The sequence below is a fragment of the Manis pentadactyla genome, chromosome 11, assembly GCF_030020395.1.
Source record: "Manis pentadactyla isolate mManPen7 chromosome 11, mManPen7.hap1, whole genome shotgun sequence".
Classification (NCBI taxonomy): domain Eukaryota; kingdom Metazoa; phylum Chordata; class Mammalia; order Pholidota; family Manidae; genus Manis; species Manis pentadactyla.
This window is the reverse complement of record NC_080029.1, coordinates 121863489-121889713: the sequence shown is the minus strand read 5'-3', so window position 1 is coordinate 121889713 and position 26225 is coordinate 121863489. Positions and strand designations below refer to the sequence as shown.

General features: G+C 57.8%; 1 protein-coding gene across 1 annotated transcript; it reads right to left on the bottom strand.

The window, feature by feature from the left end:
* Positions 1–3133: 3133 nt before the first annotated feature.
* On the bottom strand, positions 3134–21209 carry CSK (C-terminal Src kinase). Its single transcript, XM_036907702.2, has 13 exons — positions 20561–21209; positions 8105–8184; positions 7652–7765; positions 7419–7531; positions 6855–7074; positions 5868–5961; positions 5615–5680; positions 5432–5531; positions 5266–5356; positions 4736–4809; positions 4451–4646; positions 4257–4343; positions 3134–3994 (listed from the first exon to the last, which is right to left on the bottom strand). Exons 2-13 carry the CDS (start codon positions 8117–8119, stop codon positions 3812–3814), a joined length of 1353 nt encoding a protein of 450 aa, XP_036763597.1. The 5' UTR covers positions 8120–8184; positions 20561–21209; the 3' UTR covers positions 3134–3811.
* Positions 21210–26225: the final 5016 nt, after the last annotated feature.

Below are 26225 nucleotides of genomic sequence, written 5' to 3'. Positions count from 1 at the left end.
TGGCCAACTTCAGCCTCTCCACCATATCCCTGTCTCCACCCTGGGCTCACTCCCACCCGTGGCCAGAGTGTAGCCAGAATGATATAAACTGCAGATCTGACCGTGTCACTCCTCTGTCCTAAACTCTTCAATTGCTCCTGGTCATCTTTGCATAAAGTCAAGCTCCTCCTGGGGCCTGCAAAGCCAGGTGGGGTCTGGGCCCCACTTCCTCTCCAGCCTTACTTGCTCCCACACCACCCGCCTTGGCACCCTAGCCCCGGCCGCACATGAGCACCTCACCAGGCGTTCGCACTCACCACCTCTGCCCAGGCAGTGCCTCTCTGTTGCCAGGAACACCCTCACTCTTGGTCCCTGCCTGTCCTCTAAGTGTCTGAGCAGCCGCCTGGCGCCTCCTGCCTCCTCCACCTCACTGGCTTGGTGCTGGCAGTGGGCGACACCCACCAGATTTCTGGGTGCCCAGCTGAGTCCTGAATGGGACCCCCATCGGTCCATGAGCTTCTTGAGGGGGAGAGCTAGGGCCTGCTCACCTGTGATATGCCAGTGGCCAGTGAGTAGAAGAGGGGGAAAGCAAAATGCTATGAACCAGGTGAGAGGGGAGGGAATAAGGGAGTGGGGGGCTTGCATGCCACCAGACGGAAAGAATTGCAACATGTGGTTACCTGGCCTGCATTCCCGCAGGTCCCCACCAGCTGTACCCTGCCCCTTCACTCCCGCTTGGCACGCCTGGCCCACCTCTCAGGTGCGTTGCCTGCCTGGCCTCTCTTGCAGCCCCACGGTCATGGCACCACTGCCAGTTCCTGAGCCCTAGCCGAGTCACAATCCCCCACCACTGCCTTCAGCGAGGTCGGGTCGGTAGTGTGAAATAGACTGTGCAGAAGAAGTACACCATCCACGTCGGCCAACTAAGTCAGAGCGCCCCCTGCCCCGCCTGGGACCTCACCGTTACCCATGGAGCCGCGCACCCCCCCTCTGCCCTCCACCAGGCCGGTCCGCTTCCCTGGCGGCCCGTCGCCCGCACGCCCTGGAGTCCAGCTGCCCCTGCTGGCTCCGAGGAGGCCCCACCACGGATCCCTGCCACCTCGTCCCTTCCGTACTCCCCCTCCCTCTCAGTACTGGGCATGGTCCGAAGCTAAATGTCCTTCCCTTCGGCAGGCAGACTTGCTCGAGCTTCTGCTGCCTTGAAATTCCTCCTCCAACTCTCCTCCTCTTTCCTCTTCATCACAGCTAAATTTCTCAAGATTATCAACTTTCCTGCACTGCTCACCCCCTCTTCCAGCCACTGTGTTGTGGAGCCTGCCCCCACCAAATCCAAGTCCTGCTGAAGTCCCCAGGGTCCTTGCGGCCGACTCGGTTTCCCTCTCCCGAGTCTTCCGGGAAGCAGGGACCTGCTGGCTCCCCTCTGGGGGTCTCGTCCCTCCGCCTGTGTGACGGGCCACGGTCCTGTCTCCTCCTCTGCACCTAGCCTTCTTCCTGAGCTCAGTGTTCAGAGGTCCCCCAAGCGCGGTCTCGGGCCCTCTTCTCTCCTGCTCGTCCTACCGGTGACCCCTCCTCGCCACGACTTCAGGGCCAAGCCACACGCCGACTCCGACCTCCCCCTGCAGCCTCTGGTTAGTTCACACCTCTGGGCAGTTTCAGAGGGGCACCCTTTCCCTCGGCATGCCCTTCACAGAATTCATGCTGTTCCGCCTGAGTGTCCTGGGGCTCCTGCTCAGAGGGCGGCCCCTGCCCCGGTCCCCATCCTGCTAAGGCTCTGTCCAGTTTCACCGCTTACATCCCCACCATGTTCACACGGATTAGTTCTCACTACACTCCTGAGACCTTCTCCCCCAGCAGCCAGGGTGTTCTTCAGTGCATGTCTCACACACCACCTGCCTGCTCCCCGAGGCTCTCAGCGTGACGGCAGCCCAGTCCTCGCCCCGGCCTCACCTCTCCAGCTCACACCTCAGCTTCAGGCTGCCAGGGCATCTTCACAGGTCTCCTGAGATCCTGGAACAAGTTGCCCTCCCTCCAGGCCCAGCAGTGCTTCTTGGATTGCTGCTACTCCCCCACCCTCACCTGCTATTCATCCTTCTGATCTCAAGAGTACATGCTGCCTCTTCCAGGAAACCCTCCCTGATACACAGGTAAGATCTGATACCGTTATGCGTGTTTCACAGCACACCTGTTTCTAATTGCCTGATTGTCTTCCCGACTGTGGACTCCACAGGGTCTGTTTTGCTCACTGCTGAATCCTAGCCCTACACACAGCAGGTATTCACATGTTTGTTGTTGGATGGCTTCATTTTTAGAAAAATGAGTTTGGCAGTGTAGACAGGATGGCTTGTGGGGAGTGTGGAGGCGGCTGCTCTGGCCAGGGGGGGAGAATGGCGGCCGGACCACACTGGGCTGAGAAGCCGACACAGTTGCTGTGACAGGAAGGGCCAGAGGCACCGCCAGACGCGCGGACTCCCCAGCCGCCCGTGTGAGTGAGTGCCGCCCCCCACTCCACCCCACCCCAGAGGTCACGCACTGACCACTGCCCCTAAGGAGCCTGAGGAAGGAAAACCCACGGCTGGTCCTCATCCTCCGTTTGTGCCACCGAAGAGCAGGGGGCGAAGGTCCCTCACCTCTGCATCCCCGGGTACAGGGCGGGCTCATGCTGGCGCGGGGCTGCACGGCGCTGCCACCCCTTAGGTGAGCTGGGAGCCGCCAGCAGCTCGGGGCCTCCCTGCCCCTCGCCCGCCAGGGCATCTTCTCTGAAGTAGGTGTTTATCTCATCTGCCAGGGGAACCCCGCCTCCAGGTGGCCGGGCCTGGCTTCCTCCCCGTACTAAGTCCTGGCCCTTCTTGTGCTGCTGGCTTGAACAGGCAGGAGAGGCAGCCGGGACCCCCAGGCGTTACCCCGTGGATGGGACGGCCCCAGAGCCACGCCTAGGCCACAGCTGGACGCTGGGTGGAGGCAGACACAGGACACTCGCTCGTGCAGCTGACACAAAGCGGCGGCTACATCTCCCGGCCGTGCTCCCCACCCCACCCCATTCACAGGGCAAGCACAGCCCCACTCACAGAGACAGGGGGATGGACAAGATGGCATAGGGATGGGGGCCGGGTGGGACAGGCAGGCCTGGTGAGGGAAACGCCGAGGCTAGGCAGCGTTGTCCTCATGGAGTGGTTTATTACGATTCCATCCCACAAGGCAGGTGGGCGGGCGGCAGCGGCACATGAACTCCAAGCCCCTGACAGACGTCTGCCTCGGGCGCATGCAAACAGTGCAACATGGTCAAGCACAAACACAGGGCGACCGAGGCGACACGGGACACGGAACATGGAATAAGGAACAGGGCCGGGACGACGAGTCCCTAGACAGGGTCCTGGTCTCCCCAACCCTTGTGGGCAGCACAGGAGAGGAAAAATAAGATTCGTACTTCTTGTAAAATGCCCATTTGCTGGGTACTTTCTTTCTCCTTATTTTGAAAAATAATAAAAAATAAACACACGGAAAAAATCTCAAAAAGGGAAAGGAATAAAACTCTAAGAAGGGGAGCGATGGGAGGCCAGAGGAAGCCTGGCCATGATAGGGGGCGAATGCCTCCCCCTCGCCAGCCTCCTTCCTGCTTGGCCCTTCGTGGGGCCCCCAAAGCCCACAGACGGGTCCACGAGAGAAGAGACAAGGCCTAGGTGGGATCTCTGGGGGGCCAGAGGGGCGCAGGCTGGGACAGAGGAAAGAGGCCCACGGGGCTCAGTTCAGGTTGGGCCCAGCAAGCGGGGGCACCAGGTCCACAATCCATCCAGGGTGAGTCCCCACAGGCCCGGGGCCTGGTGAAGGCCAGCGGTCACAGGTGCAGCTCATGGGCTTTGATGTGCTCGAGCTGCTCCCGGAGCTGCAGGAAGGAGGGCCGCATGGCGGTGTCCAGGTGCCAGCAGTTCTTCATGACCTCATAGACCGCGGGTGGGCAGCCGTCGGGGGCGTCCATCTTGTAGCCCTTCTCCACCCGAGGGACGACGTCCTTCAGGGGCTGTGGGCAGGGGGGTGGTATGAATCGGTGCGGGGCCTGACCCCCAGGGGACTCCCACTCAGCATCCCTCCTCAGGGCTCCCCTGCAGCTCTTCTTCAGACCTGGGGCTGGGAAGAGGCCTGGAAGGTCCCCAGCGCAGGTGTGCAGCTTCCTGGCCTCCAACCGGGGAGGCAGAGCCCAGTGAGGCCCCTACCTTGCCGACCCGCCCTTGCTTCAAGCCCCACCCTCAGCCTCAGGCCCTGGTTCCAACACACACACTCACAATTCTTGGATAAGGCACTCGCCCAAAGGAGTAGATTTCCCAGAGAAGGATCCCAAAACTCCACACGTCAGACTTGGTGGAGAATTTCTGCCATGTGGATGGGAGAAGCAGTGTCAGATTCTGGGAATTTGGGGGTGGGAGTGACCTGCGACCCCTATCCACCTTTGCTCAGGCCCTGGAGAAGCCCACCCCACCTTCTCTCTCAGGGCCTCAGGGGCTGTCCACTTGACTGGCAGCTTGCCCGTGTCCTGGGTGCAGGAGGCCTCCTTGGTGAGGCCGAAGTCGCTGACCTTGGCCACATTGTCCTCAGACACCAGCACATTGCGGGCAGCCAGGTCCCGGTGCACAAAGTTGTTGCTTTCCAGGTACTCCATGGCTTCACAGACGTCTCTGGGGGGCGAGGCAGCCACATGTCCCCTCAGACAGGGCCCCCACAGCAGGTACCCCCCACCCCCATCACCAGGGAACGCTTCACTCACAGTGAGAACTTGAGGAGACAGTCTCCACCCAGCACTGATCGACCCCGTGACCGCAGATAGTCCACCAGGCTCCCCTGGGGCAGGACAGACAGACCAACCGGCCCCACGGGTCAGACTTGCCCTCCAGCCCTTGGGAACAGTAGACCTGGGGCCGGGTAAAGGGGACACTCAAGGGAGGCGTGAGAAGGAAGGCACGGAGCACCACTTCTGAATGAGCATTATATCCTACGTGCTGGACTACACACAGCAATTTTCAAGCATTATCTCTTAATTCTCATAAATCTCGGGGTAAGCTTTGTTATTATCTCTGCTTCACAGATGAGGAAACTGAGGCCTGGAGAGGGGACACAACTAAGAGCACAGTGAGTGACTGGTGAGCCGGGACGGATGCTGAGCCTGGACCTCAGAGCTCAGCCGGAGAGAGCAGGCCGAGGGGGCGGGCGCCCGAGGCCCAGGGGCCCGAGCAGCCGCACAGCCTAAGGCCTGAGGTGGGCTCCAGGCTGGGGGCTGCTCTCAGGGCTGCCACACACCTTGGCCATGTACTCGGTGACGATGTACAGCCCGCCTTTCTCCTCCAAGATCACGCCCAGAAGCTGCACCAGGTTGCTATGCCGAAGTTGCCTAGGGCAGGAGAGGGTGGTCAGAGCCTGCCGAGCCTTCCCATCACCTCCAGGTGCCCGAGGTGCCCTGACTCACGTCATGACTGAGGCTTCAGCCAGGAAGGCCTGGGCAGTGGCATCATTCTTAATGCACTTGACAGCGACTTTGTTCCCTCGGTAATCGCCCAGCATCACATCTGGGGGAAGAGAGCTGGGGTCGTTCCCAGGACTCCCCACGGTCCCTCAGGCCCTCCCAGGGTTCCCAGCGCCCCCCGCTCACCTCCGAACTCCCCCTTCCCAATGGTCTGCAGCAGCTTCAGGTCCTTCATGTTCAGGGCCCAGCCACCTAGGGCGGGGGGTGGTTAGTGGGGAGCACTGCCGCCAGAGCAGGGAGCACAGCAGAGACGGAGAGGGCCACACAGCGTGTGCAGGTCCCTGGGGGTCCCCGGATTCTCTGGGATGGGGGCAGTGCCGGGAAGTCAGGGTGGGAGGCGGACAGGCAAGCGAGGACTGGGGGTGGAGGCGCCACTCACTGCGGAAGAACTCATCCTGGGCTGCCACCGTGCCCTCCATGACCTTGGGCTTGATCAGGCGCGTGCAGAGCCCGTCTGCATCCGACGTGTAGTGCTGTGGAGGGCGGGGCAGGTGCTCAGGGCGAGCCAGCCCCCTACCCCCGCCCCCCGCGCCCGATGGCTGCCCACATGCACTGCCTACATCTGACCACAAGAGGGTGGCAGAGGCCGGTCCCACCCAGCCAGGAGTGGCTCTGGGTTGGGAGGGCCCCCCATTTCCTGCAGGGGTAGGGCTAGGGAGGCCCCAGACTCAGACATGTGGCGCATTTCCCATGCTACCCCACAGCCAGGTGCTGGAGATACTGCGGTTTTGCTGCGACTCTGGGCCTCACCAGTATCCTGAGGGAGGAGTGCAAGCCCTGGCTCAGTCCAAACACCAGCCTCTCTAGCCAGGACCCTCCGCAGCTGCAGGCCAGGCCAGGCCATCAGGGGGAAGGAGCAGAGAGTGCAGGAGGCCCTGGGAGGCTGCTGGGGACTCCCGGATGCCAGGCTCGGCCTGGCCAGGGCTGGCAGAGCTGGCTCCCGGAGCCGCAGGGACATGTGTCTGGGCACATCCACACAGGTGCAAGAGCCTGGGGAACTGGCCATCAAGGTGTAGCTCGTGAGGATATGCTTGTGCACACACGCTCCTGTGCATGCAGCTCTGTGAGCGGCTGGAGGAAGCGAGTTCTGGATCAGAAAGACTCAGATTCTAGTCCTGGCACCTCCAATTTATAGCTGTGTGACCTGAGGCACCTAGGTCCCCTAACTGCGCTGAACCTTCCTTTCCTGGTCTATGAAATGGGGATAATGCCGCCTTCCCTGTGATGGCATCATGGGATCAGAGATCAGCCCTGGCATGTAGCAGATGCTCTATCGAGGCGTGAGAAAACACGGGCCTGCAGAGGCTACACGCCACGCCAGGGGTCCCCCAGCCAGACTCCAGGCCTGCCGGGTGCTCCGGCTCACCTCCACCAGCTGCATGAGGTTCTCGAAGTACACCTCCTCATCAATGCTGAGTTTACTGGCATGGTACATGATGCGGTAGTGCTCCACCTTGCCGTCGCAGCTCACGCACAGCGTGTAGTCCCCGGGGTAGTTGGTGCTCTCCCGGACCAGGAACAGGCCCGTCTCTGGAGGGCACAGAAGCCGTTCCGCCTGCTCCCGCGTGATCTTGCCATGGAACCAGCTAGTGGGAGGCCAGGCCAGAGGTCACGAGGGCCCAAGGGTACTGACCCCAGAGCCCCCGCCAGCCTCCTCGTCCATCTGCCAGGCTCCACTTCCTGCAGGCCCTCCTTCTGGTCGGGACCCTCCACAGTTCCCACCGGCTCAGGCAGGCACTGGGACCTCATCTCCTGCTCCCCGCCGAGGTCCAGCACCTGTGCTCTTCCCCCATCTCTGGAAGCCCTCACGGACGTTCTAGCTCCTTACTCACACCATCCTGTTTTCCTCCAACCCTCTTCTCAGGAAACTGGGGATCCTCATCCTCCCCACCAGACTGGGAGATCCCGACCCTTCCTCAGTGGTACTCACGGCATGAGGCTGAGTTTCGTGCCTGCTTTCACACCCTCTCGCTTCTGGACATAGTTGGCTGGGATGATGCCCTCACGGCCCACCTTGTTCTTGGCTTTGTACCAGTTGGGGTCCTGAGGAGAGGGCATCCCAGACACAGTCTCAGGTCCACCCTGCTCTGCAGGGGAACCAGGACCCAGAGGGAATGCCCAGAGGTGGGAGAGGGTGAGGGCGCACGCGAGGTCCCCGGTTACCTTGGTGACGGCCACAATGGTGAGCACGTCTCCTTTGCAGAAGGGGAGGTCCTGCTCGGCAGTGCCGTGGAAGTTGTACTTGGCAATGCATTCTGTACCGGATGGCCAGGCGGCCTGCAGGGCAGGTGACAAGTGGGTGGGTGCGGCCTGGGGCTTCTCTCCACACATCTGCCCACACGCCCTCGGTCACAGCCTCTTGGCTGGCCTCAGTGATGTACTTCTCCCCTGAGGATCTGCATCCTTCCAGCTGAGATTCTCCCATTGCCCCCAGACCTGTGCCCCTGTCTTGAGGGCCCTGTACCTGACAGTATACCCTAGAGTTATACCTTGTTGAAAGCCGGGGCTGGGAGAAAGGGGAACAGATCAATCTGAGCCCTCATTGTCTCCCTTCTTTTACCACCTGGAAGTGGTGGGACACCCAACTACTGAGGACCCCTGCCCCCACTGCAGTACCTGTACTGCTGACATCTTCTCAGAAGATCTGGCGTTCCCGGGTCACAGGAAAGCCCACTTATCACCTGGTACCATGAGAGCTACAGGGAGAAGGGGCACATGGAGGAGGGGTGTGAGATGGCTTCCCACTGAGCTCCCACTCCTTCCCCACAGCAATGTGAACAGGTGCCAAAGGCTGCCAGAGCTGGTACTTGGGGCGAAGGCCATCATCTCCAGTCTCGTCACGCTGAGGGCACTGGATGGGAAGGAGGCGGGAGTGTGAGCGCCGCAGAACCCCCAGGGACACAGGGGTCCACCAACCCTAAGCCCATAAGGGCCTTACAGCCTAACAGAACGGCCAACAGAGGCAAAGGAGGCTTGGAGGCTGAGTAGCACCAGTGCCGCCCACCATGCCAGCCCCAAGACCAAGTGTTAGCTACATCGTCTGTGGGGAAAGCGAGCCCAGCTGTTGGCACTGTCCACCTGGGGAAGGTGGTATGTGACTTGGGAAAGTCACTTGTCCTCCAAGGGCCTCTTGGCACCTTTACCTATAAACACTAGCCCAGGTAATTATCTCTAAAGCCAAATGTACACCAACCTAATGGCCCAGTCATCCCAATTCCAGGCACACACCCAAGAGGAAACCAGGCAGGTGCCCACCGAGACAGGCATGAGCGCACGCTGTAGAGCCCAGATGCCCGCCCAGAGGAGGGCGGATGAGCTGCGGTCTGCGCAAGGAATGGAATACATGCACACAGCGAACACGAATGAACTACGGCTATGAAAGAACAATGATGGGTTCTAAACACGTCAACCAAGAAGCCAGACAGAAGAGCATGTGCCATGTGATTCCACATCTAAACTTCAAACTCTGGCCAAACCCATGATGGGCCGCGGTGACGGCCCTTGGAGGGGGCAGTGAGCAGAATGGCCTCGAGGGGGGCCTCCAGGCGCTGGTCACATGGCCTGTCCAAGCCCAGGCGGTGGGAAGGTTCACCCTGGCAATTCACTGAGCTGTATCCACACGATTGCCGTACATTAGGGGCATGTTTACTTCAATAAAGTTGGCCCCTCACGAAAAGGTACTCCAGGCAACCCGACGCCCTAAGAGCGAGTCACCCTGTCCTGTGCACACGTACTCTGTGGCCCCAGCTCAGAACTCCCTGCCACCATCATCCTCCCAAACACACCCCAGAGCCTCTGGGTACCTGTTTTCGGGAGGCAGGGGGTGGGGGCTACGTTTGTTTGTTTGTTTGTTTGTTCTTAACAGATTAGGAAATTGAGACAATCAAGGCTTAGGCAGGGCCAGTGACTTCTCCACGGTCACAGTACATTAGAAGAAAACCTCCAGGCATCTTGTTCCCAGGCTCATCTGACAGGATGGACAAGGTCTGGAAGCTGGGCTGAGTTCACAAACATACTACCTACCCCAGCTAGGCAGGAGGAGGAGACATCTCAGTGCGAGTGCCCGGGGGCGTAAGGAGAGCAAGAGCTGCAGAGCTCAGGTGGGCTTCCTGGAGGAGGGGCGTTGGTGCCGAGCCTTGAATACTGGAGGGCTCAGAAAGGCAGAGGGCAGGCTAGAGGCAGCAGCCCAGGTTGGTGCGACAGTCTGAGCAAAGGCGTCGGGCTGAGACCTACAGCCGTGAGAACCAGGCCTGGCTAGACGCCTGCGGCGAGGGAGGGTAGGAAACAGACCCCGGCTATCTGAGCACCCCGTCCGTCTGCTCCAGGGGACGGTTTGCAGGGAGGCCGCCCAGCATGAACCCTGTTGGGTGGCAGGGGCTTCAAAAGCTAATGTGAGAAACCAAGGTTCGCTTCTGGACATGGAGGCCTTGGCAAGGTAGCCGTGGCCTTGGAGAGCAGAGGAACCTGGGAGACCAGAGCCAGAAAGCAGCACCATTTTCCAGACCTTACGCTGGTTCGAGTCAGGCAGACCCAGCTCTTCTGAGCGTAGGACTTGGGGAATGGGGCTCAACCCTTCTGAGGCTTAGAATTCTCAGCCTAAAAAGCAGGGACAGGACTCCCCTGCAGCAGGCTGTGGAGGGAGTAAAATGAGACCCTGGACTTGGCAGTTTCTGGCACAGGGCCTTGGCATGCCCTCCTCCTCTCCTTGGACTACAGGGCCTCCCCTCCTCCCAGAACACACAGTGTTTCCTGTCTGCAGAGGGCAGCTCGTCAACCTCTGCCATCTAGGCAGGGAGACTGGGCCCAAGGAGGAGGAGCCAGGACTCCCCCAACCCCTGGCAGATTCACTCAACTAAGCCAAGTACAGGAACTGCCCCCCCTCCCCGCCCCGGGCCCCCGTGGGCCACGTGCTGTGTACAGAGCTCTTCCTACCCTCATTTTTTACAAGCAGAAACTGAGGCTCATGAGGCTCAATGACTTGTGCGAAGTCACACATCTAGTTAAGAACTTGAATTAGGGTCCCACTGAGGCTGGCTAGACCCCCAACTTCAGGCCCTTCTCAACAGGGGCTCTGCTGGCTCTCCACATGCCCAAGCTCCCCCCTCCCTCCCAGACCTCGCAGCCACTGCGGGCGGGTGTGGAGGCCGCGGCACCATTAGTCACCCTCCCCACTGTCAGTCTGCAAACGCTCCCTTCCTGGCTGCAGCTGCTGCGGCCGCCTCTCCAACGGACTTGATGATAATAATAAAAATAATAACAGGCCCTGTTTTCTGAGCACTTATTCTGTGTCAGGCCCTGTACTGGGCACACACGGCTCATCAAGCCCTTCCACTGAGAGGCTGTAATTATCCCTGTTTTACAGATGAGGACCCTGAGTGAGGCCAAGAGGCAAGGTGGCCTTGTCTAAGGTTTACACGTCAGTGAGCATCCTGCCTGGCTCAGGTGTCACACGCCCGAGCACCCATGGCCTTACATGCCTGCACTGTGCCCCAGGAGCTGCCGGTGGGCTGGGACCACACTTGCATGCAAGGGAGTAGAGAGTAAGTGCTCGGACAAAGGGGCAAGGAAGGCAGGAGGGCTCTGGGTGGGCCTCAAGGGGCTGGGCTGGCTGTGACCACCAAAGGCAGCGAATCTGCAAACAGGAGGGAGGAGCTAACCTCTCCTTTTTCTACTGGCAGACTTTGGGGACCGGTTTCCCACCCGTACAATGGGTTGGTGATAACCCCACAGCTCCCAGAGCTGCTCTGGGGACTGGAGTTGCATGTCCCTCCATTCCTGTTCCTTTCTCTACCCAAGGAACTCCCACTCAGTCTTTGGGGTGCAGCTAAGCAATCATTCTGTTGCATACATGCCTAAAAACATGCAGTGGGACAGTCTCTTTATAGTAGCAAGACACTATAGAGGCATAAAACCTTCATCCTAAAAAGTGGGGACAGGGCTCCCCTGCAAGCAGGCTGTGGAGAGAGTAGAATGAGACCCTGGACTTGGAAGTTTCTGGCATGGGGCCTGGCATGTTCCCCCTTCTCTTCCTGGACTAAAGGGCTTCCCCTCCTCCCAGAACACACAAGTGTTTTCTGTCCACAGATGGCATCTTGTCAACGTTCATGTCCATCAATAAGGGACAAAGTAAATTAATGGCCAGATAGCCCTAAAAGGGTACAACACAGCTCCAGATAAAAGACCTCTGCACCAATATGGAGCAACCCTCCACCTCCCCATGATAGAGAATGAATAAATGGCAAAAAGCCAGCTCAAGTTGCTGAAGGAAAAGCTGCTGGGGGAATGAGACAGTGACACGGCTTCCAAGTATTCCCATAGCTTCATCAGAGAGAAGAAAAAGCACCTCCACAATACAGAGACCTGGCAGAAGCGCCATTAACCAAGTGATCGAATCAAGCATCACCAATAGTGAGAGAAGTGGCATGGAGGGTCTCCTGCTATGATGCTGAGGACGGCACAGCACCCTCCGGGCAGTATTCCTGCAGGACTGTTTGACCTGACTCCAGTCAGAAAGCTGCCATCAGATAGGCCCAAACAACCGGCCTGGACCCTGCAGGTCAATCGTAAGAGACAAAACCAACAAACACAAGGCCGGGGAATGTTCTAGGTTAAACAGGATAGTAAAGTAACACGACACAGCAACAAAATGGTCAAGACGTGAGGTGGAGGATGTGCTAACTAACCTTATTGTGGTAATCATTTTGCAATACACATGTACCCCATAATCATGTTGTACATCTTAAACTCACAGGTTATTTGTCAATTATAAAGCTGCAGGGAGCAGGGGAAGGGGGTGAGAAACACGACAAGATTTAATGAGAGAACAGGATTCTGGATCTGAGGGGAAAAACAGTGGCTATGAAAATCATTTGGGGACAACTGGGCAAACAGAAATGTTAGATAGTATCATGGAATTAATGTTCATACATGTGATCATGTTACTGTGATCATGTAAGAAATCTGTGAAGTATTAGGGGTGAAAGATTTGAGGCCTGCAACTACCACACCAATGACTACACGCACATATTTATGTCTGTATATATAAAAGAAGATGTAAAGCAAATGTGGCAAAATGCTAAGAACTGGTAAATCTGGGTAAAAGATATGAGTGTTCGTTACTATTATTTCAGCTTTTTGGTAGGGTTGAAATACTCAAAGTGAAAGGCTAGGAAAACAAACAGGGCAGGGGGCATCATCTATGGTCTATTACAAGTTGTGTGTTTTCAGAGGACAGACAATTCATCACCTCTTCAGATATACACATCATCTTTGAAAGACAGAGGAAACTGGTAACAGAGGTTGCCTCTGGGATGGGAAGTGAGTACTAGATTCACGGGAAATTTAGTTCTCACTGTTTATTTGCTGTTTTATTTATTTATTTTTTAAAGCCACATGCATCTATTTATTACCTTCCCTCTAAAAATAAGATTGAAAAATAACTTTCTGAAAATCACCTCTGCCAGGAGCCCTCCTTGGCTGCTCAGCTGCCGTGGCTGCCCCTGGCCTCTCCATCACCCCTGAGCTCCAGGGAGGGCCCACTGACCCTGGCCTGGGAGCTCTGCAGGGGACCTGGGGGCTGACTCATGTCCCCAGCACTGGCTTGGGCCCAGAGTGGTGCTCAGTAAATGAGTGCTGAATGAATGAATGAAGCCACAAAGGAAAGGGGAAGCCAGGCTGGCTGTACAACACCAAGGTCCCACAACCGATGGGACTGTATTTAACCCCAAAGGGACAGCAGCTGTCACCACACCACTGGGGCAAGGGGACAGGAGAACTTTGTGAAGTCAGTGCCTCACTTTGACTTCTTGCTCCCAGCAGTCCTTGTGCTGGGGTCCCAGGAACAAGCCCGGCATTGTGCCCAAGTACTGAGGTCAGCGGCGGCAGCCTCAGGGAGGCCTTTCTTGGTAGCCCAGGCTGGCAGAGAGGCGGGAGGGAGAACTGGGAGCCCAGACACTCGGGGCTCTTTTCCCTGCCCTGGGGGCAGCTGTAGACCCCCAAAGCTGAGCACATGCTGAGAGTCAGAGTAGGTCAAGGGGCTCCCACCCTGCCCCCTCACTAAAACTCCACTGCCTAATGGGGCATGGGAGCCTTCAGTAACTGTTTATACCCAGCTAAAAATACCCACTGAAGAGGGAAGTGCACAAGAGACCTGGGGGAACTCAGAGCCGTGGCCCCCAGGGACTCAGGCCCTGCTACAGGACCCAGCCAGAGCCTCAGGGGCAGGGGCAGCCACCAGGGACAATAGGAAGGCCCACCTTACTTCTCATTCTTGGAGCCAGTGTTTCAGTAGCCTCCCTGTGTGCCCAGCCCCATGCATGGGCAGCCGGGATGGACACGAGGAAAGAGCCCACAAGGTCCTGCCCTTGGGGCCCTAAGAACTCCATTCATCCAAAGTAGGCCGCTTCTGTCCTGCTGGCTACCAGGTGGTCAATCACGGCCAGGTGTGCTTAATGCCGCACCAGACACGAGAAAGGGCCAACCCAGGAAGGCTTCCAGGGAAAAGAAGACAGGAGCTGGAACTGGGAGGATTTCAGGTGGCAGCGACTGGGAGGGAGGCTGCTCGGTGTGCTGGACCGGCCATGATTCAGACTCCCAACTGTGATTTGGAGGGAGTTAATTAAGGCTGAGGAAGGCTTGGGATGAGGGCCAGAGAGGCTTTGAAACCAGCGGAAGTTCTGACAGGTCACAGAACAGATAGAACTGAGTTTCTGATTTGGAACACACCCCTCTGAAAGGGCAGTGCACCTGAGGAGGGTGGGGCACCACCAGCGGCTGGGCTGGTTTGGCAGCAGTAAAATCAGCCCCACCTCTGGTTCTGCGAAGGGCATCCCGTCTGACAGCATCACAGAGTCCTGGCCACACACCAGGCCAGGGGACTGGAGGGCTCCCACTCACCCAGGCAGGTGGCCCCAGAGCCCTAAGCATCCCCGCTGCACAGAAGTCTCAGGGTCAGGCTGCCGAAGAATTGGGCACAAGACCCTTGGAGATGCCTGAACCTCCCTGAGGGTTGGGAAAGGGCTCACAGGATGGCCCCACACTGTGGCTCCAGCATGTGCTGCCCAACACCCACCCCGGAGCTCCCTTGGCCTTCAGCACCGCTGCCATAAGGGTAGGGGCAAGTTTAATAGCTGAAAAATATTAAAAACCAAATTACTGCAGCTCACTGCCTTTTTCCTGTGCCCAGTGGCTCAACGGGACCAGAAATCTCACCTAGTGGTTTGGGAAAGTGGGGCCTGGTGTCAGAGGAGGCTAGTGGGGAGTCTCTTGCCCCAGGCACTGCTGCGGCTTGAGGCTGACACTCCTGGCCCAGAAAGGTTTTTAATTACTGCTCAGGAGCCTAATTATCTACATACACTGGCCAGTGGGGACTCTGAGCTCCCTAGGGCCCTAACACAGGCCTCGGTTCTCCCCACCCCTCTGAGCAGGGGCTTTGGTCTTTGCATCTTTATTTGCCTATATTTGCATATAGCCTCTTGGCACTGACCTAAAACAAACCCTTAAAAATCATGGCGTGTCCTTGTCCCTCACCCCAAAGTTTTCTAGCCATGATATGGATGGGGAGACTAAGGCCCTGAGGCCCATAAGCTATCTAGAATTTTGCCCCCCAGGTTCCTGGTCTCTCCATGTCAGAACTGGGGCCCACAGAATACACAGCTCAGTAAGTAAAGCTATGGGGGTGCCTAACGCAAAGGGCAGACAGCCTTCCTAAACACCTGAGGGAGAAGGGGGTTACCAACACCCTCCCCGAGCAGGACGGACTACAGAAATGAAAGCAGTGAAATGAGAGAGCCTACTGACCCAAGACTGCATTAATCCTCAAAAAAACCCCATGAGGTTTTACTGCTGAGCTCTGCTTGACAGAGAAGGAACCAGGCTGACAAGGGTTAGAGTAGGGATTTGAGCTCTGATTTGTTTAAACGTGATCAGAGAAAAACCTCCAACCTTTCATTAGGCAGGACAGATGACACTGAAAATGGAGAGATGGGTAAGAGAGGGGGCCGAGGGGCCGTCTGCCCAGAGCCTGGCCCTCCTGCTCTAGGAAGCAGAGATTACATCTGTGCCCATCTCCACTCATCTGCAATACCCTGCCTTGCACAGAGAGGCCAAAAGTTTTTCCAGGGCCACACAGCAGCTAGGCAAGCCAGCAGCCCTACAGAGGGCAGACGCTCCCAGCAAGGGCCTCAGCTGCTACCCTGACTCTTCCTCAAATGTGTTTTGATTTTCATGGCCCGTCTCCTCCAGGAAGACCTCCTGGCTATTCCAGCCTCTGCAGAACCCTAGTTTCTAAGCTCCCACCAGCCCTGCCAGGAAACTGGAACCACAGGCCTCCCCTGCTTGACTCCCTTCTGCGTCTGGTCTCCTCTACTGGCCAACAGGGAGCTCTCAGGGTTCCTTCTTCATTCTCCCCTCCGACCTCCCTGGAGGGTGGGCAGCATAGCATAGGCTGAAGGTCCTGGGGCCTGGGTAAGACCAGGTGCTGGGCTAGGAGGTGCTGAGAAGCAGCAGCCAGGGTGGGCAGGAGTCGGGTGACACCCACATCTTCACGCATCCGCGAGGCTTCCAAGTGCAGAGAGCAGGATAGGCAGGGGACACCAGGCAGCCTCTCTTCTGCTGGCTGCTGCGACCATGGGCCCAGACCACAGAAGGGGCGGGGGAGGGAAGCTGTGGTTGGAGGCTCGGCCCCACTGAGGCACACACAGCTAGTGTGTGACGAGAAGCTAACCTCATCACAGTACCTCAAAACCAGGAAGAGAAACTGAGCTGGCAGAAAGGGTGAGCTGGGCTGTGTGGGGCCCTCAGTTCCTTGGAGGCCTGCCAAGGGGAGCTTCCGGGCAGTCACTGGACAAAGCACTTCTCCCTTCAGGGCCTCAGTTTCCCCATGGGAAAAATGGGACTCTCTCCCTGGTCCTGCCAGTCTGCCTCCAATGGGTGCAGGCTGCATGATGCCTGAAAAACAAGACACCCCCCCACGACCGAGTACTCCCGATCCCCTGGCGGGCTTCAGCCTCTCGGGGGAGCAGTGGCCATCCCCCTGAGGTGAGCCTCGCCCTGCTCACGTCTCCCCTCAGCCACGCAGGGAGCACACCAGCTCTTCCTTCACCAGCTCTTTATTTTTAGGTCTGAATTTGACTTTAATCATTACTTAGCGGGTTCTATTTCCAGCACTTGGATGAAGGGACCCGGAGGAGAGGAGGGAGGGAGGCAGTGCTCCCGGCCTGGCATGGGGAGCAGCCTGCTCCTCCACCCATCCTGTCCCCAACCAAGCAGGGGGACTGAGAGACACCCAAAGAGCTTGCCCCAGCCAGGCCAGCATCTTGGAGGGGACCCCACCCTATGACCTCATCCCGGCCCAAGCTGTGGGACAGGAGGGCAGCGGTCATGCCCACTTCCCCTGCACCAAGGCCAGGGCGGAGGGAGGCGCTGCACCAGCAAAGGTCTGGCAGCCAGAGGCTGAGGTCATGTGCCTGAGGGACCTCTGCTTTGAACGGGCCACCAGGGGGAGGACCCCCACCTCAGTCCTGGGCCACCCTAAGGTCATCTGGGGCTGTGGTCCCTTAGGCCCTGGGAGTGCCAAGTTGAGACTGGTTTGGTGGCCCCAGGAAGGCACCCCCAGTTACTCTGGTCTCCACAGAAGCAAGCAGTACAAGAGGAAGCAAGGGCTGTTCTACCACATACTCAGGACTTAGGTGAGGCCTGGGGGACACCTGCTGAAGAGGAGGGTGCTAACACAAGACTCCCCCAGTGATCTGTGAGCCATCTATGTTCCCTTCCTATGCCCAGTTAGGAGGCTGTAGAATCCAGCCCTCAAGCCCAGCCCTCTGCTTTCTTCTCTCCCTGCCACTGGGAAAGGGCGGTAAGATGAGGCTGGCATGTGGTCCTGGGGCCAAGTCTCAATTTTCCCAGATAAAATAAACTCTTATCTCCACCAGGGAAATGCAGAGCTGGCCTAAGAAGTGGCTGAAGATGGGTGGCAGGAGGCAGCCAGGATCTCAGGGAAGAGTCCCTGTGTACTTGGCTCTGGTGCAGGGAGAAGAGAAAGGGGATGGGTGCTGTCAGGTTCTGGGGGTGGGGGGTACAGGAAGGAAGTCAGGACAGAGCACTGGCCAGCACAGCCTAGAACCTCAGGGACAGAGGGTTCCAGAAGGGCTCACTGGGTAGAGACTAGTCCTTCCTCTGCTGGGGGAGCTGTCAGTCAGCCCAGCCAGGCATCCTCCAAATGCTAAGGCAGCCAGGGCTAGGAACTCCGTCAACAATGCCACCCTCTCCTTACAAGATGCCTGCTGGAAGCCAGGGGGTGTGCCAGGCACATTCTAACACCTTGTTTGGTTGGTTCACACTGTTCTTACACCCCCCTCTGAAACAGGTATCACTGTCCCCATTGTGCACCTAAAGGAACTCTGGCTCAGAGGGTGACCTGTCCGTGGTTCCTCCATGGTGGCCTAAATGGCATAGCTGGGCCTTGGAACCATGTCGGTTGGGTGCCCCCTGGCTGCTTTGGGGGCCTACAGTAACAACAACTACAACAGCGACAGGTGGGAAACAGCAATGTACACACTCAGTAAGAGGGTTTGAGTGACACTGCTGTGGCAGAGCTATTTCGAGTATTTTGTAGCTTTTTAGAGGCAAAGTTACACAGACCTTGTAGTAACATGAGAAAATGCCCATAGGCATAGTATTAAATGAAAAAGAAGTGTCATGGCATATATACTCAAATGACAGCAGTGAGGAAGGAAAAAATCGGGAAAAGACTGGCAGAAAACTCCAAAATGCTGACAGTCACTGTGCCAGCAGAGCAATAATGGGTGATTTTTGTTTTGTTTTCTAAATATTCTGTAGTGCTGTTTTGTTATTTCCACACTAAAAGAACAAATACATATGTAGTTTTCTTATAAGCTCAGGTCTGCTTCCCTGGGACCGACCTGCCCCTTGGCTCCGGCCCTGCTGTTTTGGACACCTTCTACCTGGGACGGCCTTTTCGATACGGGGCAGCCGTGTGGAACATGTGAGGATCTCTCTCTACCTTCCCTTTCCCAGGGGACTGGTGCCAAGGCTCCAAAGTACCTCAAAAGACAGAGCCCGGAACTGGACCCAGGCCATCCTGGCCTGTCAGGACACGTGGTGGCTTGCTGGGTCAGCTGTGCCATCCTGTGGGTCCAGGGCCTCAGTGCCTGCCTGTGCTCGGGGCTGCTCCATGCGGCTCAGCCTCTTGGGGGCCTGGCAAGCCCTGTAGGGCGCTGGGGCCCGTCTTTGGTCCTTCCTTGCCCCCAACCCAACAACGATTAGCCACTTCAGAGAGGGAGGAAGGCACCAACCTTGCCAGATAAAATATATCCCTGCACACACGCTAGCCTGAAGCCCAGGCACATTCTCACAAAGGCCTGGGGACCCCGGGCTGCACCTGAATAGCTCACAGTTGGCATAAAAGCACCTAACCACGTTAGGCCTCAGCCCCGGCAGCTCAGGCTGGAAAGGAAGTCAGGGCTGGGTGGGGGCGGGGTAGGGGAGCCTTACGGGCCTGCTGCATCTGGGTCCCCTTCACTGTGCATGTCAAGGCAACCGGAAAAAACTCAAATTCAAGGGCAGAAGCCTGAGCAGGACAAAACTGCCAGCAGCCCCGAGGGGGCCCAGACCAGCTCAGCATCCTCTAGGGAGCTCCCACCCTCCAGGAAGGAAAATCACCCTGCCACACTCCAGCCTCCCCCCATTGCCTTCACCCTGCTCTTGCTGGGGCCCCACCAAGAAAGACACTGGGCCACTGTGGTGTGGTGAGCTTGGAACAGGCCCACTGGGTGTCCCCACTCTGACAATGCTCCTAGGCCAAGGCAGTAGGATGCTCCCTGTAGAAACAGGGCTCTCATCTTCCTCATCTGGATCCCATTCATGTTCTGAACTTGGCTGCTCCTATGTCAGCTGGTCCAAAAGTACGGAGGGCTGGATCAGGACTGAGCACCAGGCTGTATCAACTCAGTGCCACGGCCACACCACAGGAGTGCCCCCCCCGCCCACTCACCACATCTCCTATCAGTGGGACCCAGCCTCAGGCACCCGGGGAAACCCCACGGGCAGGCTGATGCTGCCTGCGCCCTGGTGCAGGCAGAGCTGGACCCGGAAGCCCTCTTCCTCGTCTCCAGCCCTCTGTAGGGGAGCACATGCTCACCCCACAAGGTCCCTTGGGCCAGGCTGGTGGTCCGTGTCCCTGGTGGGTGAAGATGCCTTCCTGGTTTCTCTCTCTACCCACAGCAGTGCAGTTCTGCAGAGTGGGGGATGAAGGATAGATAGGCCTAACTGCCAGCGGCAGCAGCTTCCCCCTCTGAGCCTCAGTTCCCTGGTCTACAAAATGGGAGGGGAGGCGAAGCCCTAGCTGAGCTCCAAGGATCTCAGTGGCTGGACACGCCCCTTCCTGACACCTGGCCTGGGCCCCGAGGAGCCTGGGAGAATGGGCTGACCCAGCTGCCAGGAGATGGGGGGCACGGTCCTAATGCCCAGTGTCACCTCCAACCACCCAGGAGAGAGGCCCTGCCCAGTTTCTCCACCCCAGGGTCAGAGGTTCCTTGGCTTAGCCTGGTATCCTGGGAGGCTCAGGGTGACAAGCTCAATCTCTGGCAGGCTCAAGTGAGGCGGTTGGGCCCCGGGCTTCCTGGAGCCAGCAAGGCCTTGGTGGGGAATGAGGGAGGGGTCAGAACCAAGCAGGCCGGGGAACCTGCAGGGAGGCCCTGGGCAGGGAATGGCAAGCTGCCCATTTTCAGAGCCCTGGCCCATGCTGACCCCCTTCCTCCAGGCTCCAACCAGATCCCACACAGGGGTAAAATGGAAATGGGGTAGGGGTGGCCTGAGACAAGTCTGTGGGGTTCACAGGGCAGTACCGCCCTCCTGCACTCCCCTCCTAGTCGGGCTGACAGTGACTCCCGGGAGAATTCGAACCCAGGAAGGACGGGGTAAGGACGGTGGGGGATGGAAGTGGACCGACGGCAGCTGCAACGGAAGCAACAACAGAAGCGGGACTTGCGACCTCCGCCCGAGGCAAGCACTCGCACACCCCGCCGCCCCCTGGCCTGCTGAGCAGGCACTCACCTCTCTCGGGGTACTGCCGTCCGGGCCACCTCGACGTGGGCAGCATCAGCGGCCTGCAGGACGGTCCATGCAGCCAGGGGGGAGGGGAGGGGCGCAGGGGTCCCCGGAGGGTGCAGTACAAAGAGGTACTGGTGTGAAGAGGGGGAGGGGGGACGGCCGGGCAGAGGCGGGGGGCTGGCCGCGCGGCCTGGGTCGGGGAGGGAAGAAAGGCCGGGGACGGGGGGCGGGAGGGGGCGGGGGGAGGAAACAATGTAGCCGGCGCGGCCCCGGCGGAGTTCCGCTTCCGAACGCCTTCACCCAGGTCCGATTCAGGAACGTCGCGCCGGCTGCCGGCGGCTGCCCCGGACGCTGGATCGGGGGCCGCGGGGACTCCCCGAGCTCCACGCCCCGGAGGCTCCGGCGGTCACAGGCTGGCTGCGGCGGGAGGCACTGCTGGCCGGGGCACGGCCCCGACGGCGGAGCGGCCGGGCGGTCGCCCCGCTCGGACCCCACCCCGGCGGGACCCCCGGGCAGGGAACGGGGCGGGGCGGGAGCCGGAGGGCGGCGGCGGTCTCGGCGGCGGCAGCCAAGCTCCGCTCGCCCGAGGCTCCGCTGGGAGGAAGCTCGCAGGCCTGGCGAGAGGAAGCGGGGCCCGGATCCTCCGCCCGCGGCAGCGCGCCTGCGCGAGGGAGCCTGCCCGGAGCGCGGCGGGGCGTGGGCCAGCGGGGCGGCGCCCCCTGCCGGGCGCCGGGGAGGGTGCGGGGGGTGTGTCCGCGCCCGCGCCCTGCCCCCACCCGCCCGCCCGCTGCCGAAAGCCCCCGAGGGCCCCTGCCGGAGCGCAGGTCGCCTACGAGCGACCTCCGAGCGTTCTCGGAGCGTAGCTCCCGGGTGGTAGAAGCGATTGAAGCCGGGCCCTGTCTCCTCCACTTGCATCTGTTTGTGGAGAGTGGTCCTCACTCACAGCAGTAAGCGTTCACTCATTCACATTTTCTGGAGCCGACAGAGTGCCGGACCCTGTTCTGGAGTTCCCTAGCAGGATCACTTCATTACTGTCAAGGAGTTCTCAGCAGAACCGGCAGGCCAGTAGACAAGTGCAAAAAAATAACTGATGAAGGTGGAGAGGTGTGTACCATGTTCATAGGAAGAAGAAAAGGGAGAAGGCTAGTGGGCAAAGCTGGGACTCCGGGCAGAGAGAACAGCACGAGCAATAGCAGGAAGAGGTCAGAGAGCGTGAGGACTCTGGAACCGTAAACAGCTCAGTATGGCTGCAGTTTGCAGCGTGGGTCCAAGGGAGTAGTGGGAGATGGGGTCCCTGCAAGCGGCAGAGACAAAAAGAGATCTGAAGAGACTTACGAGACGTTCTCGGACTTTGTTTTCAGCCTGGAGACAATGAGGACGTTATCAGTAGCTGTGCGACCTTGGGAAAGTTACTTAACCTCTCTGTGCTATCGTTTCCCCAGTTGGGAAAATAGTACCAACTTCTTAAGGTTTTGTGGGGAGGAAATGAGTTAATACACGTAAAGTGCTTAGTGTGCAGTGGCTGGCGCACGGTTAGCCCTCAGTTTGGTATCCCCTGTTTTTATATGTCATTGTTAACAAGGAACAGGGAGATGATCTGCTCTGAGCTACAGGAGAGAGAGGGTCTGGGGAGGCAAGGTAGGGGGTAGTGATGGGGGAGAGGCCAGAAATTACAGTGTAGTAGGAGGTGTTAGGGTACTTCCTAGGAGCTAGACCCTGAAGGAAGGGTCAGGGTTGGGTCGGCAGAGAAGAGGGTCATTCTCCTGTCAGGGAAATGACTATACCAGCAAAGTCTTGAAATTTAAAATAAGTGAAGGGCTGAGGGAATGAGACGGACAGTAAAGGGCCCTGTGGTAGAGTGAGCCGGGGAGACAGTGTGGCTTCAGATTGCAAAGAGCCTCGACGCCAGGAGCAGGGGTTGGGTGTGCTTTTCTTGACAAACCACTGGTTGGCCCTCTGACCCAATGCACCCCTGGGCCAGCTTCCCAGTAAGGGCCAGCTCTTCAAGGAAGAAAGTAGTCACAGCCCTGAACCTTTGAGGAGACATCTAGTAAGTCTCAAAGATAACTATGATGTAATGGAAAAATGCACAAATTGTGGGTTCAAATCTCAAAATTAAATCTCAGCTGGGCCACTTACTAGCTGTGTGACCTTGGACTGTAACTTAAATTCTCTGAGCTCAGTTTCCTCTTTTATAAGATCAGGCAAGATCAGGCTCAAAATACACCTCTCTCAGGAGACAGAGTGCAGATGCAGCAAGATAACGGCCTGGGGGTGGGGGTGGGGGTGGGGGAAAGGCGCTCATCTCAATTGGTTTCCCTTTCTTTCCTCTGAGGTCAAGATGGGATGATAAACTGGGGCCGGATGGGGCCACCTCTCAGCCTCAAGGAAAAGCACCTCAGCAGCTCTGCAAAGGCTTCTGGGAGGGAGACATTGACATCTACCCTCCCTGATCGAATCAGCTAGCGAAGTAGGAGAGGACTGTGGGGATTTGGGGAAATACTGTAATCCCTGTCCCAGTTTTATTACCAGCCCATCTTCCTTTACCCCAAACAAATTTGACTTTTTCTCCTGGGTTTGCTGTTTCCTGCAGTGTGAACTTTGGAGTCAAATAGACTTGCATGTGAATCCCGGCTCCACCTCCTCACGGCAGAGTAATATACATTTTTAACTTCCCTAAACCCAAGACACAGGGGACAGATCAATAAAGGGCCGTGCCCCACACAGCTGTCCTTTAGTGAAGGTCGGTTAACTTCCAGCTGCCCCATCTATTCATTCACTCACTCACTAAACAGATAACTGTGGACTGTGGAGTATGTGTTAAGTGCGTTACACTGGATGCTGGAGATGAGCAAGAAGACCTCCACAGTTCTTCCCCAATAGGGTAAATCAATAAACAGGGCAAGTAGATACTGGGGGTTGAAGGCCAGGAATGCTTGATGGAGGAGAGAAGACTGGGGAGACAGAAGGGCCCAGAAGGCTCAGCAGTTTCAGAGACAGCCCGAGGGCCAAGGTGACAAGGCCAGCAGGCCTGGGAGAGCGGTATAGAGGAAGGGGCCTGATCCTGCGGGGCATTGTGGGCCAGGGATTCCACTATATGGGTTTGGATTTTATTACACGAGCGACAAGGAGCAGTTAAAGGACGTAAAGCAGAGGAGTGACATGACTGAGTGAAGATCCCTCAGAGGAGGCTTTGCAGGGTCCAGCCAGTGGTGATGGATGTGGGCCTGGTGGATAAAGGAGAGGCATGTGGCAACCCTTGGTAAGGGGCTGTTTGTGGGGACTCAGGCCACGGGACAAGCAGGCCTGACTCTCCAGTGTGGCCAGAGCCCCTGGAGACATGGCGGTGCTGTAGCTGGGGCAGGGAGAGCCAAGGAAATGGGCAGGCTGGGGGTAATGCTTAAGAGGTGGATTTGGGACAAACTGAGTCAGACTCCTGTGACACATGGAGATGTCAAGTTGGGTATAGGGCCATGGTTTTACAGACAAGGCCACTGAGGCTCAAATGCCAAGTTCCACATTCCACCCCCAGGATTGGGGTTCAGGTATGAGGAAATGCAAGGCCTGGAGCACCAAACAGCAGATCTTAGGAAAGGAAGTTATCAGAGAAGCACCCTTAGATTTTAGAATCGGGGAGCAAATTTAAGAAGAGCCCTGTGCCAGCCAGGTAGGCTCCAGCATTAGTTGTCTCAGGCTGGGCTACTTGTCTGGGGTCTGGAGGAACTGAGACTTCGAGGAGGGGCTAGAGACCCTGGATGTGAGTGACAGGGCTCCAGACTTCTGACTGCGTTTTGATGATACGGAACAACGGGCTAGCTCGGTGCAAGGCTTGGTTGGCTGTTGGTCGCCACAAGTCCAGAGCTTAAATGCCCTTATGGGTGGACTGTGCTCTGCTCCCAGGGTCCCAAGGCCTCTCCTCCCTCCCCCCTGCCTCCTCCCCTCCCCCAGCCTCTTTGCTCTGAGATGACAGTTTAGAGAAGCTGGTGTGAAATAGTTTGAAACTCAGGCTGTCTGGGCGGTCCCCCAGGGCAGAAAACAGGAAGCCAAGATTAAAGGCAGATTTCCAGCAAAGTCCCCTTCTACTTCCTGCAGAGCAGGTGCTCAGGCTGAGCTGTGAGCAGTTTCCCCTGCTGATGGCACCTCGGGGTGGCCCTAGGCTGGCTGGCCCTCCTGCTTTGGGAACTGCTCTTTGGTCTTGCCATCATCCTCCCCACTGGAGAACTCCCACCAGGCCCCTGGGGAATAAGCCTCCTCCAGAAAGAGGCTGTGGATGGTAGAACAGTCACTGGGAAAGAGGCTTGGCAGTGGCCCTGGCAGGAAGCAGCACCGGGATGCCTGGCCAAGAAGCTGCCCCTGTCTCAGGCAGCAGCAGAGCCCCGGCCCTTCGGCTAAGCCCTCGCCCTCTCCGCACACGGCCTCAGCTCCAGCCTTACAAAGCTCTCCTTGGGCGTGAGCACTGCCTACCTAAATCTAGAGGCGCCACACACTGAACAATCTGTCCAGGGCTGACTGAGTTTATCATGAGGGTGAGGAGTTGGTCTGGAAGACCCAGCTTCTAGGGACACACCTTGCTTTTCTGACTTTGGGCAAGTCCTCCCTGTCTAGGCCTCCGTATCCCCACCTGTGTAGCAGGTCTGTATTTCGTGATTTCCTGAGGCTGACTCTTGTGCACAAGTGGAAGCCCTAGGGATGGGGGGATGGCTGCCAACTCCCTCCCTTCTATCCCCCTGTGACCAGGGAACTTCATTTACCGAGCATCTATTAAGTGTCAGGTATATTACTATTATTATTACTGATGATGATAGCTAATATTTACTGAGGAGTTACTATGTACGTGCATTTTCTAAACGTCAGATTCAGGTCTGTTCTCTTCACTGCATCAGTTTTCTCCAAAGGGATTTTCTAAGAAGTTAGTCTTTGTTTCTGACGTGATGATGGTAGAAGTCTTGGTGGTGGTGGTTTGGTGGCTTCGTGGCTGTAGTGGTGTTAGCAGTGGTGGTGACCCAACTGAGAAGCCATTGGGAGCTGGAGGAAGCCACTCCTGTGGCCTGAGGCAGCCCGTACGTAGGGCCTCCCCTACCACACCACAGAAGGTAACTGGCTGGGCCCCTGACCTTGAAGGGGGTAGACCCAGAGCCAGGTCCGTGACATGAATCGGTCAAGGTAGCTGGGATCCTGTGCGCTGTCTTGGTGCCTCCCTCATGGTGCATCCTTGTCTTGGCTCCATCCCTGTCTTCTTGGGATGTGTGTCCAGTGGGGGCACAGATGTTCAGCAGGGTGATGAGAGCCACAGGAGGGATGTGCCGCTGGCATGTGGGTGTGGTGCAGGGAAGGCCTCCCCATCTGGGTGTCAGGGCCGGCAGCGGGAGAGATGCCTGGCAGGCAGGCAGAAGGGACGACAGGAGCAGCGGCCTGGAGTGGAGGGGGTTGAGCTTTGGGAGAAGAAGAAAGAGGCCAGGATGTGCGAGGTGTGAGGTGCAGGGCACGGGGAGGGAACTTCGGGAGCAGAGGCCGAGCAGCCAGCGCCTGCAGAGCCTCCTACGGACCACGGAGTCTTTGGACCTCCGCCTCAGGCCCTGCTCCTTGAGGATTTTACCACAGCCTCAACTGGGCATTTGCTCTTGCTCATGGGTGGAGAATTGATTGGCTTTTCGTCCTCCAGGAAGCT